This window comes from Triturus cristatus, chromosome 11 (genome assembly GCF_964204655.1).
Source record: "Triturus cristatus chromosome 11, aTriCri1.1, whole genome shotgun sequence".
Taxonomy (NCBI): domain Eukaryota; kingdom Metazoa; phylum Chordata; class Amphibia; order Caudata; family Salamandridae; genus Triturus; species Triturus cristatus.
In genome coordinates this window covers 530,517,179-530,534,098 of record NC_140594.1, presented here as the reverse complement: position 1 = coordinate 530,534,098, position 16,920 = coordinate 530,517,179, and the positions used below count along the sequence as shown (strand labels likewise).

The following is a 16,920-nucleotide window of genomic DNA, read 5'->3' as shown; positions in this document are numbered from 1 at the left end:
TTTTTTGTTAAAAATAGTTTGTTCATTCGACGTCTAGAGCATTTCTCTACTGCATCCTGCAATTTGGTGCAGTTTGACCCACTCTTAGCATGGCTTTATTTGATAAATGCCCTGAGTGTGGGAGGAAAAAGGCCAAGACGGACCCACATGATGTCTGTATCCTCTGCTTATCATCTTCACATGTCCCTGCTACATGTGACATCTGCAAGACCTTCTCCAAGAGGACCCTGAGGGACAGAGAGAAGATTCACCTCCAGGGACAGGAGAAGCAGAGGACAGGTGGGGATTCGGGGCATGGAGGATCTCATTCCCCTTCCTCTGCCCATGCTTCAGCCGCTGGAGGGACCTCCGGATGGAAAAAGGAGCAGAAACGACACCTACCGGCTGGTAGGTTGCGTTCGACGTCGAAAGCGACGACGTCGACGGCGAGAGGTAAAGCACCGGTGTGTTCGCCGTCGATCCAGGGCTTGGATCTCAGCGTTCTCGACGTTCGATGACGAGAGAGGGGCCGGCGAGACCTAGGACTAGGTCGCCGTCGAGGATTCCACAGTCTACGTCGACACACCATCGACGTCGTACCGAGCCCCACAGACAGCGCAGCTCGCCGTCGAGGCGACCCCGCTCGTCTCCTTCGCCGTCGACTCCTGGATCGACGCCGACGACATCGACGCCGAGACGCCGGCGAATGCCGTCGAAACTAAGGAGATCGCCGTCGAGGCACAGATCGCCGTCGAGGCACAGATCGCCGTCGAGGCGGAGGAGATCGGCGTCGAGGCACAGATCGCTGTCGAGGTGAAGGGGATCGACGTCGAGGCATCGCTCACCGTCGACGTCGAGAGGCTCTCCGTCGACCCGCCGTTCGACGTCGAGGGGCCACCGTTCGACATCGGGGGGACGCCGAACGGCGAGGAGACGCCGTACGAGGTCAACGCTCAGTTCGACGTCGAGGACATCTGGTGACACGTCCTCGGTGATTACGATCTCCAGTCGTGGATCTAGGAGGAGAAGGCACTCCCCCTCGTTCACTTCAGCACGGGACAGGCCCGCCAAGAAGAGAAGGGTGGACAGTAGTCCGGACAGTGCTGGTCCGGGTTCTCCTGCAAGGAGTGATGGAGCTCCGCAGCCTCTCCCTCAGCCGCTGCCTCAGAAGCCTCCTACGCCTCCGCCGCCGCCTCCTCCTCCTGCTCCTCCTCCTCCTCCTCCTCCTCCTCCTCCTCCTCCTCCTCCTCCTCCTCCTCCTCCTAAGCAACCTATGCCACCGCCGGTGCCACGCGTTACAACAAACAATTGATGGACGGAATGCTGACAATGCAAACAATCTCCCCCAGTCAAGAGATCTGGATTAAATCCATCGTTCTTTTGCCCACTACACCACCCCAGTTTAGACATGGCCATATGCAAATCAGTCTTGACCCTGTGTCTCATTGGAACAGTCCAGCCCGAACTGCCAAGCCATGTCTTCCCTGGACCGGAATCAAGCATCCTAGGACCGGTTTCTGGCTATCAGCCGTCATCAGCCAGGATAGCTTGACTCCAGTGGCGTAGTGAGCACGGGTCCCACGTCTGGGAATACCCATCCCACTTAGGGCGAAAAGCGTTACAACAATCGGCTGCCGGCGATTCCTAAGGCCCCACGCAGACCGAGGTCACGCTCTCGATCTCGCCGGAGGTCACGGAGCAGACACAGATCGTCCACTCACACAAGGCATGGACGACGGAGATATAGATCTCGTTCCAGAGGCACGAGGTATACGGACTCTTCTGGCAATGGACGGCTCTCCCCCTCGTTGTCGGAAACACCACCTACTCGAATCTCGCCGGTGGATGATATTGCCACTTTCCAGGATGTACTGATGAGGGGGGCGGCGAAATTGGGAATCTCAGTAGCAGTCCCGGTTCCCACTACCTCTGATATTTGAGACATTGCACAAGGCTCACCTGTCGCGGCCCCTCCTTCCTCTGGTTCCAGGTTTGGAGGAACCAGCCATGGAGGTCTTCTTGACACCAGCCGTGGTGAAGTCTGCTCCCTCCCGGTTGCAGAAAAAGTACAGGGCCCCTGATTCGGACCCGGCGTTCCTCAGGGTGGACCCTCCCCCGGACTCTGTCATTGTGGTTGCGGCTCGTAAACAACACTCCACGACGCCCTCTTCAACAGCTCCTCCGGATAAGGAGAGTCGCAAGATGGACTCCTTGGGGAGGAGGATGTGCTCTACGTCGGCCACGACTATGAAGGCTGCTAGCGCTTCCGCTCTGCTGGGTCGCTATGACCGATCGCTTTGGGACTCTCTGCAACAGTTTGCTGCCTCCCTGCCTAGGGATAAAAGGGAGGACTTCCAGGAGGTGTTGAACGAGGGCATGATGGTCTCCAACCAGATCATCAGTGCGGCGGGGGATGTATCGTTGCTGGCGGCCCATGGGTACTGTCATGGAGTACACATGAGGAGACATTCCTGGCTGAGGCTTACCTCTCTTAAACCTGAGGCGCAGCAAAAGATTGCTAACTTGCCTTTCTCTGGCACAACGTTGTTCGGGTCTCATGCGGATGACGAGATGGCCCGCATGAAGGCCGAAGCAGAAACCCTGAAGGCCGTGGGGTTGGAAAAAGCCAAAGAACAGAAGAGGTCATTCCGTTCCTATGGCAGGCGTTATTCTAAGCAGCGCGGCCAAGGGCGTCCGTCTGGTCAACAGCCACAACACCAGCAACAACAACAGTTCCCGAGGCAGTCCTTTCAAAAGCGCCAGAGGGGCAGAGGCCAGCATCAATCCTCGTCGGGGAACAAAGGCCCGGCAGGGTCGAAGCCCTGAAAGGTCACTTCCCCCTCATCCGTTACCCGCTCCGGTGGGGGGGAAGTATTCAATACTACCTGGCAGAGTGGAGGACAATAACTCAGGACAAGTGGGTGCTGAATATTGTTTGCAATACAGTCTTCGTTTCACCAGCCCGCCTCCACAGATTCCACCAGTGCGCTCTCCCTACATGGTGCGAGAGCTCCAGTGGGAGGCGGACGTTCTGTTAAAGAAGAAGGCGATAGAAGCTGTTCCTTTGAGGCAAAAAGGAAAAGGTCTTTACTCCAGGTTCTTTCTCGTCAGAAAAAAGGACAAGAACGAGTTCAGGCCTATTCTAGATCTGCGTCAAGCAAACAAGTGGATCCGCAGAGAAAAGTTCCGTATGTTGTCCCTGCATCAGATTTACCCTCAGTTGCATCGAGGAGACTGGCTGTGCGCCATAGATCTGCAGGACGCTTACTTTCATGTGCCGATCGCACAAAAGCATCGCAAGTTCCTGAGGTTTCTGGTAGGCAACAACCATTACCAGTATACAGTACTCCCGTTTGGTCTGAAGTCTGCTCCAAGGACGTTCTCCAAGTGCATGGCGGTGGTGGCAGCACACTTGCGGAAGAACAAAGTGTTTGTGTATCCATACCTGGACGATTGGCTGATCAAAGCTTCCACGTACCAGGAAGCCCAGTGTCATTTCAACAGGACAGCTGCCTTGCTTCATCGCCTGGGACTGCACATCAACATGTCGAAGTCGGTGCCGATCCCTGTGCAGTGTCTCCAGTACTTGGGGGCCTCAGGCAATACTTTGAACGCAAGCGTGTGTCCTTCGGAGGAGAGACGCTTATCGATCCGTGGGAAGGCCCTGCACCTCCTCTCAGCCCACTCTCCTACAGTGAGGACGGTGTCCTCTTTACTGGGGTCGATGGCTTCCTGCATCTTTCTCACCCCCAATGCACGTCTGCATATGAGGCCTCTGCAGGAATGTCTGGAGGATCAATGGGACCAGAGGCGGGGGCGTTGGGAGGACAAGATTCATCTGTCCCAACACGCTCTGAAGTCTCTGAAATGGTGGTGCTCCTCAGAGAATGTCTGCAAGGGGACTCCCTTTCACAAGGATATTCCGGTCCAGACCATAGTGACCGATGCGTCTCTCCAGGGCTGGGGAGCGCATTCGGGCCCTCTTCAGATTCAGGGGGATATGGTCACAGACGGAGATGACTTACCACATCAACTTTTTGGAACTCAGAGCAGTACACTTGGCCCTGAAGGCGTTCCATCCCTCCTTCAAGACGAACTCCCTGCTAGTTCAGACGGACAATACTACTACCATGTATTACCTCAACAAGCAGGGGGGCTCCCGTCCACGCACGCTGTCTCGGGAGGCACAGACGATCTGGAATTGGCTGGTGGCCAGGAACCTGACGATCACGGCAACCCATCTGCCGGGAGTGCAGAATGCCCAAGCCGATGCGCTCAGCAGGCTCGTTCAAGAAAATCACGAGTGGGTGCTAAACGACGACGTGCTCAGAGACGTCTTCGCAGAGTGGGGCACTCCAGATATCGATCTGTTCGCTACGGCAGAAAACAGCAAATGCCGCGACTTCGCGTCCAGGTACTACCAACCAGGGACACTGGGGAATGCCCTATGGATCAGCTGGTCGAACAGCTTTCTCTACGCCTTTCCACCCATTCCCCTGATTCCGGCGGTGCTGATCAAACTGTCGCAATCCAGAGCCAGGATGATCCTGATTGCGCCGGAGTGGCCGAGGCAATGGTGGTTCACAGACCTTCTTCACCGGTCTGTTCTGCCTCACCGGCGCCTGCCGTGTCGGCCGGACCTTCTCACGAAGTTCGGAGGACAGATGGTTCACCCCAATCTCTCGTCCTTGAGTTTGGCAGCATGGCTCCTGAGCTAGTGCAGTATGGGCACTTGAACCTACCTCAGGACTGTATGGAGATCTTGAAAGAGGCGAAGAGACCGTCTACGAGGACTTCTTACGCCTATAAGTGGAAGAGATTCTGCTTGTGGTGCACGGCAAAGGACATTGACCCTACATCCTGTTGTTATTTTGCCTTATCTGCTGCAGTTAGCTCAATCTGGGCTTAACTTTCAGTCTATTAAAGTTCATCTCGCAGCTTTGACTGCGTATAGAAAGGGCCCTTCCCAAACCTCATTTTTTCAAATCCCTGTGATTAAAGATTTTTTGGAGGGTTTGCGTAAGGTGTTTCCCCCTGTTAGACGACCTTCTCCACCATGGGAATTGAACGTGGTGTTGTCCAGATAAATGAGGGAGCCTTTTGAGCCCATTCATAAGGCTTCTTTGCAGCATTTGTCCTGGAAGGCTGCCTTCCTTGTGGCCATTACATCGGCCAGGAGGGTAAGTGAGATTCAGGCTCTGTGTTGTCAAGAGCCGTATACTGTATTCCATGCTTCTAAAGTAGTGATGCGTACTCATCCTAAATTTTTGCCCAAAGTGATATCTGATTTCCATGTAAATCAAATGATAACTTTGCCTACATTTTTTCAGCATCCCTCCTCTCCGGCGGAGAGGTCTCTGCATTCACTAGATGTGCGTAGGGTGTTGAAATTCTATCTAGATAAGACAAAAGACATCCGCAGGTCGGATCAACTGTTTGTAAATTATGGTTCAGTAAGAACTGGTCTAGCTACCTCAAAACAGTCCATCTCCAGATGGATTGTGTCCTGTATTCAGCTTTGTTATCAGAAAGCTAATAAGACGTTAGGGGGTAAGCCTACAGCGCATTCGACTAGGGGCAAAGCAGCTACTACAGCTTTGCTTAGGAATCTTCCAATTGCTGACATTTGTAAGGCTGCCACCTGGAAGTCGGTCCATACGTTTACAAAGCATTACTGCCTGGATTCTGATGCTAGGGCAGATGCGCAGGTTGGACAGGCTTCGCTGAGGAATTTGTTTGCACAGTGATTTGTTGGTGTTGGGTTTTTACTCCACCGCTGTTCGTTGGTTGGGATGGGCTTGCCATTCTATTCATAGATTATGACTATACACAGAGATCCCCTACTACAGAAGGAGTAGTTTCTTACCTGTAACTCCAGTTCTGTAGTAGGGGTGTCTCTGTTATAGTCATAAGCGACCCTCCCTCCTCCCCGGTGGAGTAACCTGACAGTATCAGGCCTGTTGTTATACACCTTCAAAAAGAACTGAAAGTAACTTGCTTTGGCTGTGCATCCTGGGATACCGGGGGGTCTCTGGAGAGTTCCTTAAAGGCACGGTATCCTTTTAGCAGACACATAATGACAGCCTATAGGGCTTGTCTGTCCACCCCTTCCTCTCTATTGTTTAAAGGGATTTTGGTGAAGGGAGTGTGTTACAATAAAGGAACATGTCAGATGTGAATAAAAATGACATTTAAACTTTATTTTGGCTTTCGTGTTCGCTTCAGATGAAGTGCTGGCCAGTGCAGCCATGTTATTATTAGGCTGTATTATTTTGTCTGTCTCTTAAGTGTCTTTGCAGGTTTGCAAATGCAGGACAGCTTAAGAGATATTTTGATTGCTCCGGGGTCCCCGCACATGGGCGGGACTATTCATAGATTGACTATAACAGAGATACCCCTACTACAGAACTCGAGTTACAGGTAAGAAACTACTCCTTATGGCTTCTCTGGATCTGGAGGACGCATACTTTCACATCCCTATACATCTCAAACATCGCAAATACCTTCGATTCACAGTGGCTGGCGTCCACTATCAGTTCAAGGTGCTTCCGTTCGGACTAAAATCGGCACCAAGGATCTTCACGAAATGTCTCGTACCAGTGGCAGCGACTCTGAGATCTCAAGGAATACAAGTGTTTCCTTATATAGACGATTGGTTGCTCAAGGGTCCTTCGAAGCAGGCAACCAAAGAGGCTATCTCAGCATGCCTGCGTCTCTTTTCAGCGCTAGGCCTCACTCTCAACAAAAGTAAGTCTCAACTGCGTCCTCTTCAACTGATTCCTTTTCTGGGAGCAATGCTAGACACCATACAGTGCAAAGCATTCTTGTCAAAAGACCGCCAGCTCCGTCTGCAAAAATTGGTAATATCAATCACAAAAAGAAAGTCAGTTTGTCTGGATAGTCGCTTCTCTTCTGAGGATGTGCTCATCTGCAATAAACCTTGTACTGTTGGCATGACTCAGAATGAGACCTCTGCAAGAGGAATTGCATCTGCAATGGCGGCAAGCCGTAGGGTCGTTCGATGACTCCATCATGGTACATCGCGCTTGATAGACTCTCTGCATTGGTGGCCTCAGACGGCAAACTTGGCTCCGGGTCTTTTCTATCAACTCCTCCAGAATTCGTTCTAACAACAGATGCTTCCATGGAGGGATGGGGAGGCCATCTCCAAGACTTGCAGATTCAAGGAAGATGGTCCCAAGAATACCGTCAACAGCATATCAACAGATTGGAGCTTCGCTCCATCTTTCTCTCTCTGCAAGCATTTCTCCTGAGGATTGTGGGCTCTTCAGTGCTGGTCCGTACCGACAATACGACCAGCATGTATTACATGAACAAGCAGGGGGGAACGAGGTCGCTGTCTCTTTTGCAGGAGGCTCAGGAGCTGTGGGAGTGGGTTACAGCCCACAAGATAACCCTAAGAGCAGAGCACGTCAAGGGGCTTCACAACACTTTGGCCGTCACCCTGAGCAGGTCACGAATGGTAATTGGAACAGAAGCAGGTGAACAGAATCTTCCAAGTTTGGGGCAAACCAGCACTGGATTTGTTTGCGACAAGAGAGAACAGGAAATGCCAATATTACGCCAGCAGGTTCCATCAACAGGGATCAAGAGGGAATGCCCTGTCCATGAGATGGTCAGGGCTTTGTGCGTATGCTTTTCCCCCCGATACCTTTGATTCCGAAAGTGCTCCGCAAAATGAAGATGGAGGGTTGCCGTCTCATCCTGATTGCCCCCCGTTGGCCAAGACAATATTGGTTCCAGGAACTGCTTCTTCTATCTCAGGACAATCCTATCCGTCTAGTACCGACACTCACGGTGTTGACAAGGGTGAGGGGTCAAATACTTAATCCAGATCCACAGTCGCTGCGCTTGCACGCATGGCTCCTGATTTCTTAGAATTCAAAGATCTAAACATCTCTCAGGACTGTCGTGAAATTCTAGGCAAATCTCGTGCCCAGAGTACAGTCAAAACTTATAGCTCAAAGTGGAAGCGATTTTGTCATTGGTGTGATGTGAATGATGTCCACCCTATACAAGCTCCTGGGAAACAAAATCTTCCTTATTTATTATCCCTGGCCAAAGCTGGGCTTGTGTTTTCATCAATTAATGTTCATCTTGCTGCTCTTTCCAGATTCAGGAAGAGTTCTAATAAACCTTCGCTCTGTTCCTCTTTGCTAGTCAAACAATTTATGAAAGGACTCTTTCGAGTTTTCCCTCCGATACGTGCACCTCCTCCAGAGTGGGAGTTAAACACAGTGTTGGCTCAGTTAATGAGAAGACCATTTGAGCCTATCCACAAAGCTGATCTTAAGTTTCTCACATGGAAGGTTACTATTTTGCTAGCTCTTACATCGGCTCGAAGGGATAGCGAAATCCAAGCTTTCACTATCTCAGAACCCTTTTTGCATTTCTCTAGGATTAATGTAACTCTCCGGACGAATCCCAAATTCATCCCTAAAGTACCGTCTCAATTTCACTTAAATGAACCCGTAAAGCTTAAAGTTTTCTTTCCGGATCCAGCCACGCCAGCGGAGCGAGCATTACACTCACTCGATGTTAAACGTTGTTTAAAGTTCTATTTACAGAAGACTAAGGACATCAGGTGATCCAATCAGTTGTTCATAGTCTATGGTCAAGCTACACTTGGGACTGCTGTAACTAAGACAACAATAGCCAGATGGCTGGCTTCTACAGTTCATTTCTGTCATGACAAAGCCAACAAACCTTTACAAAGAAAGGTCAAAGCGCATTCTACCAGAACTATGGCAGCTTCTACTGCACTATTTGCCAGAGTAACTTTGGAAAACATCTGTCGTGCTGCAACATGGAAGAATGTCCACACGTTCACGAAACACTACTGTCTGCAATCTGCTCTGCAGGAGGATGCATATTATGTTTATGGTTTTGAATTTATGCATTTTTATATATTAAAAATTTTACCTTTCATAGGTACTGTTTCTTAAAGTGCATTCTGTTTATTTGACAGTATAACTAGCTTATTAATGTTCCAACCTTTCTGGATGCGTTTTGGAAGTTTATGAATCCTGTCTCCCACCATCTGCAAACAACACTGTTTTAGCTTACTGCTTGCTATTCTGATTCAGGCATGTGAATCTATGAAAGATACCCCTATACTGGATAAGAAAACAAGTTACTTACCTGTTACTACAGTTATCCAGTATTGGTATCTTTCATAGATTCACATGCACCCACCCTCCCCCCGGCGAGACAGTTCTTTAGTTGGGATCCTTGTTTCCCACTTGTGCTAAGAAAATCTGAGGAGAACTGCCTCGGCTGGGAAGGTTCTAGAGGGTGCTGGTAGCTGATTGGCTGGAACTATTTTTTAGTTCTTTTCGTATAATGATGTAGATAGGCTACTAAGTTTTAGGCCTCTGGCTTTCTTTTAGCCTACTACTATTACTTACTTAGGCACTGCTTTTGTATTTTACCGTGGGACTCCCGCCTCGGCGACGGGGAATGATTCAGGCATGTGAATCTATGAAAGATACCAATACTGGATAACTGTAGTTACAGGTAAGTAACTTGTTCTCATTTCCTTCATTGAGACTGACTCTGATTTGAATGTAAATTGTGTCATTAACAAATTTCAAAACATTTTTGTGACCAGATTGGTAACATATCGAAATTTTGAACACTTCATAAAACTTAAGGATGATGCCATCCCTGTGGTACATAAAGTTAGGTTGGTTACCTTCAGCATCAGGTCAGATCTCAAGGATCTTCTTGATAAACTGTGCAACAAAGGAGTTATTCAATCAGCTGACTCTACGAAATAAGTCAGTCCAGTCGTTATCGTGAAGAAAAAAATAGGAGAGATTAGTCTCTGTGTGAACTTACGCACTCTCAACAAGAAGATTGTTATTGATTGTCACCCCCTACGCGAAGGTCAAGATCTCTAGCCAAATTCAGGGGGGGTGGGGGGGGGGGCGGCTAAGGTTTTCTCATTGCTTGATCTCAGATCAGCTGACCACTTGCTGGTGAGAGTCAGGACCTTACCACTTTCATTACACCTTTTGGGGCTTTTAAATTTTTACGCATGCCTTTCGGTCTGGCTTCTGCAGCAAGTGTGTTTCAAGAGTTTATGGACACCATTTTAAAAGGCATCCATGGGGTACAGGCATTTCAGGATGATGGGTTCATTTATGCTGAAAGTGTAAGGGAACACAATTTAATTTTATAGAGGGTTTTGAGTGTATTTGAGAATATAGGTATCACACTCAGGAAAGAAAAATGCAAATTTATGGTTGATTAGTTGGATTACCTTGGTCACTGCATATCTAGTCAGGGCATAAGCCCTAAAACTTAGCTGGTCTGTGCTATCCAAGATACGTCCCCACCTTCTTACAAAGACACACTTAGTTCATTTCTAGGTTTATGTAAATATTACTCACGCTAAATTCATGGCTACACTTTGCTAGTCCAACCCTTATGTGATCTATTACGGAAGGGCCAAGCTTTTGTCTGGTCTGATGCGGTGTGTGAATCTTTTTCTAGGATCAAAAAACTCATCACTTCTGCACTCATTTTATCAGCTTTCACAGCTGGATAACCATGTTTTGTGACCGTGGATGCCAGTCAATTAGGGCTAGGTGCCATTCTTTCTCAGTGGGTAGGCAAAAAAGAATAGTAAATTGCTTTTGCGTCTCGTTCCTTGAGCCTGCTGAATTCAACTACAGTACCATTGGGAAAAAAGGCGTTCACGTGTACATGGGCAGTTGAAAAATGTAAAACATATCTGTGGGGTACGCAATTTCAAATAAATTTGTACTGATCATAAACCACTTATTTATTTACTCAATGGTAATGGCACGGGTAAGGCATCTGCTAGGCTAGTTCGCATTTTATCGAAACTACAAGAATACAACTTTACCAATCATTATCTTTCTAGTGGTAAGAATGCCCGTGCCGAATGCTTGTCCAGAATGTCTCTTACCAATGATCCGTTGTGTGAGTCTGAGGAGGAAGTGGGAATGTGTGGTGGCTCCTATTGGGGATTTGCTGAGGAACAACCCTCCATAAAGAGAGAGTCTTAGTTAAATGCTCTTAATGACGATTTACTTCTCCAACAAGTCATCAACCATGTTAAACAAGGTTGGCCCCAGGATAGCAGCCTGGCATCTGGACTTAGCCTTCGCTCAAGTCTCAGATGAATTGTCTGTGGTTGAAGTATTTTTACTTCGCCATGAATTACTAGTACCTCCCACAAATTTAAGAGAATTATTATTTCAAAAAGCATATGAAGGTCATTTGGGAATCACAGCCACTATTTGCAACTTGAAGCAATATTCTTGGTGGCCGGGCCTTGATGCCCAAGTTAACAGGTGGGTGTCAGGATACAGTTCGTGCTTAATTTCCGATAAACATTGGATACTGACTGAGTCTGACTTAGACATGGATCCTTTACCGTATGCACCATGGGAACAAATTGCACTTGATTTTGCTGGTCCTTTCAAACTTCTTCTCAGCAATAAGAGGTACATGATAGCTCTGGTGGACTATCTTTTGAAATGAGTCTATTTTAACTTTGTGTCAACACCTGACACCACATCTGTCATAAAGTTCCTTAACAAAGTATTTGAAACTGAAGGCCCACCTAAAGAGCTTGTAGCTGACAGTGGTACCCAGTTTAAGTCTCATCAAATGTTTCAGTTCACTGATGGTCTAGGCATTAAACACCTCAAGGTGGCTTTGTACTCTCCAACCTCAAATGGTTTAGTGGAGTGGGTCAACACATTTTTTAAAAAAGGCATACAAACTGCCTTGTCAACTGGCTAACAGGTTGAAAATGTCCTAAGAAAGAAGTTTTGGAATTATCATATCGCACCACATAGAACCACTGGTATATCTCCCTTTAAGTTGTTATGTAATAGACTACCCTGATGTAAACTATGTCCTGCTTGGGTTAAAGAGTTTTCTAATGGTACTGCTAATGCAGTGGATAACTTTGATGTAATTAGGAATGAAGTGACCAGGAAACACGAAGACATATCCAGATATTATGGCAATAAGAATAATACCAAAGCTGTTCAGTATTCAGTAGGTGACTGGGTACTCATAAAAAAACCGAACAGGGTCAGAAAGAGAATCTAAATTTACCTTACCTGTCAAGGTTGTTAGGATTTCAAACGGTGTCATTCTTTTGGAGGGTTGAGGGTGATGGAACAGGAGGAGTCTGGTGAAAATCGCCAATGAACAAGCTTTAAATATTACAAACGCAGAAAATAAAGGTCTATGCTACACAGAGTATGGTGAGGAAAGTTCTGGGTTGGACTTTTCTCATGGAAAGACTCATACGAAGTCAACCTCTGTTGTGCCCTCTGCACAGTTAGATTGTATTCCGCTCAAGGAGGATGTTCATGAACATATGATTCACATGTGTTGCCATGTAACGAGTCTGTCCTTTCTTCTGGTGCCAGCATTGAGAATTTGACCAGAGGGTATTCACTTTACAGGTCTCCTTGCAGGATGTCTCGCAATGCTTTATTGCCTCTGAAGTTTCAAGATTATTTGATGTAGTTTATTTAATTGTGTATGCTTCCTTGCTCTTTTTTCCTTGTTACTGTTATTACCGCATTGCAAATTTGGTAATTTTGTTTGCATGCCTATTTGAATTTTATCGCTATTATTTGTTCCACTTTATTTTATTTGCAAAAAAAGGAGGTGATATGTTAACAAGTTGTCCTTTGTCTCTTTAAGGACATCTTGTTATGATCCTGTGCTCCCGCTTGGGTTGTGTGTTGACATTCAACTATGGTTGTGTGTTCTGCTGTCCCCTGGTCCGCTCTAACCGTGCTGTTAGACAGTTACTCCGAGGACACTAGAAGAGCAGCTGTGGGTTCTCTGTCATCCGACTTCGACTTCAATAAATAGCGTTTTCTACCTACTTTGCCTGGAGCATCCTTCCCTCAACAACCAGGAATTGAATAGGGGGCGGCCTGGCCCAGGCCAGCCTAGCCTCGTTCTGCTGTGGGAAAAGTTAGTGCACTATAAACAGCAGTAGATATGCACAGCGCGGATGCTAAAATGTGCATATTTTCATATAAGTGCATTGATTTATCTTCTGCGGGTGTTCATATCCCTGAATCATGACTGTATATTTATTGGTTGAATAAATGTGGAAATATACCAGTTTAAGCTTTATTTTTTTCACAAAACCCATAATAAATATGGATAAATACAGATAAAGTTGTCAAAAAATAAATATTTATAAATACAGACGGAAATGACAAAAAAATATATACCGTAAAACCGAGAGCCCTAACTATAAACCATGGAGCCCTGTGGCTCCTCCTCCTGCCTCATCCAGCAGCAAGTTGTGGGCCTTCTTTTGAGCGTAACACATCTGCCAAGCATTGGCTCTGTGTTTGATGTCACAGCTCGTGCTAAATGTCTGGGACGCTCACAAGCGGGTTCTGTTGCTCATTTTCCGAGGCTGTCGTAATCCCTTTATCCTCTATCACTGCCTGCTTCCTTCGAATGGCCAGTTACCTACCTGACATCGAGTTGGTCTGGTCTACTTCTGCTTAATCTGCCGTTCCGCTGGGCTCCCACCTGCCAGAGAGCAGCAGGACCAGATTCCGCGACACCCCACGGGGTGGGGTGCAGAGGCACAGAAGAGGAAGAAGGTGCCTCAGGTGAAGGCCGGTGGGGCACAACTACTCCCCCGTCTGTCAGCGTTCTTCCCTGCTGCTTCCCGGTCTCTGAGCGGCTGCCGAGCAACGGCTGTTTAGTGCAGCAGCAAGTCGCTTAGAAAGCAGGGAACTCGATCGAAAACTCCTTCCTGAGGCAACAGTTCCTCAATTTGAACGGCTTCTCATCCTCCCAAAAATATACAGTCAAGAAAAGGGCAAAGTCAAGAGCAAGTCCGGATCTCAAACACTTTCTCCCCTGTGGGCTCAGGCCGATTTTGAGTGTCTCTTAGATATTCGTCACCACTCCCTGGTACCCTGGAAGACAGCCGTCTTAGTCTCTTGTACCTTCGTGGCTGTTCGCTTGTTAAACAGAGAAGTGGTGCTTGACCATCAACTAACTTGCTTAGACCATCAAAATATTCGATACATTTGTCTGCAATCATTTTTTTACGTCGGTATTTTGTAGAGTGACAATCTGTCACCTTTTTTTCAACTGGAACACAGACTTGGCCATGAGCTATCATGCTGTTAAAGGCTGATAGAATTCAAATTGGTGTGAAATGATTGGGATGAATCCTGACACAATCTGAGTGTTGCCCATGGCATCCTTTGGTCATTGTTTGTATTTTGCACTGTAATAAAATATAGAAAACTTCTCGCTGACGATACTCCTGTTCCGTTCATCAGACACACTGAAGTATTTCTTTCTTTCTTGAAGCACATTTCATAGATTAGGATTAACAGGTGTATGCTTCCTAGATACTATGTTTGACATGGCTGTCTTCCCAATTTATCTGTTTGGAGCCTCTCATTAACCTATTATGTCTTCATATCCCAAGTGTACTCTTGATAATCCGTTCCAACCATTTAATAGCAGGCCAGAACAAGATGATAAAATAAGGGGAACCTACAACCACATATAGTGGATGAAATCGTATACCCTCCATGCATCAAAGGTTCCTTCTAACCGTGGTGAATTTGGAATCTTGGGGAAACTCTGACCTTTAGCCTTCATTGTCGCCTGACTGCCGTACGCTTAGTAGTGGTTTTGTCTGGGTTCCTTAAGGCCAACGAGAGCCACTAGGGTTGTCAGTGATAGTCCTGCGGTGGTGTACCACCTACTCCATGTACAACTCGCCAGTCTGCACCTGACAGGCCAACCAAGGTGGCCATCTCCTAAATTAGGAGAAATTGGTGTGGCAGTGGCAAACACCAACTCAAGGAAGTGATGCCTCCTCACAATTGTAAATCAGGCTTGATAGTCTACACAAAGGAGGACACATTGCATTTCAAAACCATTTTGTGTAATGTTATGTAAAATTGGTATATGTCAAAATTATTATATAATTGCTTTCTTGTAAGTAATTTTATATTTTACAGTAGAAAGTTACTAAGTGCAAGTAACCTTTTATTTTACTTTCTTCATGGGGCAGGACTCGATGATTTATGCAATTACAATTGGAGGAAGAAAGCATTTCGTTTACCTTGTCAGACAGTAAGTGACAGATGTTCTTCTACATGATGTTTTAGGTTCAATGTAATCTCTTCAGACATGGCTTTCCCTATACATTTTACCAAATAGCTATGTATAATACTAGTCTCTTGCTTAGGATCCTCAACTAAGTTGAATGCTTTCCAATTTTAGAGCCAGTAACAGTTCTTGTGATGCCTTCCCGATTTTCCAGTAGAAGCCTAAGATGGCGGTTTGTGTAGCAAAATACATGATTAACTTGACCAGCCATAGTTATTTTTTCATCAAAAGAAACTCAGAGTGTTTTAAGCTTGTCCTTTGTTGCCAACTCATGAGATGTCCTAGTCAGTAATGAGTCCCAGCAAGAGTCCTATTTTAGCAACTTTGAGGACTAGAGCAAACTAATTCATCCATGTTTGGATTGTATCTAAGACCCTGGGTGCTTCCTATCTGTCCATGGACTAGCCCGAGGACATAAAGAATATTACTTAAATATCATTATATAGATGTGTGTGGGTGTGTGTGTGTGTGTGTGTGTATATATATTCACTTAAAAAACCATAGGTTTCACACATGTTATAGTTAGCTGGGCATTTCCCTCGTAAAAAAACAATGAAATTCCCCCGTTATAGTTAGTGCAGGCAACTATAACTCACGCGACCGCAATCCTCTGCTGATGACGTCAGATATTACATCACTGTATTTAGACACCTATTTACCCATGTCTTCTTCCATTAATCTTTAGCTATACATATATTACAAATATTTATTTTTCAGAAAGACACATATGTAATCAGTGATGTAATATCTGACGTCATCAGCAGAGGATTGCGGTCGCGTGAGTTATAGTTGCCTGCACTAACTATAACGGGGGAATTTCATTGGTTTTTTACGAGGGAAATGCCCAGCTAACTATAACATGTGTGAAACCTATGGTTTTTTAAGTGAATTTGCAAGGTTTTTTAAATGCTAATTCCTAACTATAACGTGTGTGAAACCTATGGTTTTTTAAGTGAATTTGTACAGTTTTTTAAATGCTAAGTTATGTATTTATTAATATATATATTTTTTCATGTTTTTCACCGTGCGCGCACCGTGCGTGCGCTGTGGGCGCACGGTGCGCTTCGCGCACCGAGCGCCCACGATGCATTGTGCGTGCCGTGCGCGCACCCCGCGCTTTTTCGTCGAAAAATAAATGTTTTTTTCACCCTTGAGGGTCCTTCAGTGACCCCCTGACAAAGGCTAGGGGGTCAGGAACTGTCCACCCTGCCCCCTTTTCACGTTCTCCACCTTTGTTTTTCACTGCCTCAGACTGCGAGAGACAAAATGGCGGCCGACACTTCCTGATGTCGACCGATTAGAATGTTTACTGACATCTAACAACCAATCAGAATTGCGCTCGCGCACGTCACCGTGCGCGCACGGTGCGCGCTTATAGATATATATATGTACTTTTAACTGAAATTTTCTCAGGAACTACTGAACAGATTGACTCCAGATATTCAAAAGGCACATCCCTGACCTGAGGACTACCTCTCTGCCACATTTCAAGTAATTCTGTTCAGCAGTTCGGGCTGTACCTTGGACTAAAGGTCCCTATGGAAAAATGCATGGGGAAAACGCGTTTTGGGACCCCCCTTTTTTCTCGGCCCCCGCTTGACTAATCACCCCGAGACTTTCAGGGTAGGAGCGGAGCGGAGCGGAGCGCCCCACCTATTTTGAAAAATTCGCGAGGATTCGTCAACCGGGGACAAAGTTATTCAAAATAGAATTTTCAGATTTCCTATGGAAACACGGTCCTAACTATAACTATCT

The 16,920-nt window shown here is 46.7% G+C and overlaps 1 protein-coding gene across 1 annotated transcript in view; it reads left to right on the top strand.

Annotated features, from left to right (window-relative positions):
* Nucleotides 1-16,920, top strand: part of LOC146784520 (disintegrin and metalloproteinase domain-containing protein 9-like) — a 1,652,657-nt gene that overhangs the window by 127,746 nt on the left and 1,507,991 nt on the right. Inside the window, exon 3 of the mRNA XM_085632972.1 lies at nt 15,068-15,129. Within this exon, the coding sequence (XP_085489098.1) occupies nt 15,068-15,129 (62 nt within the window). The remainder of the gene's footprint in view (nt 1-15,067; nt 15,130-16,920) is intronic.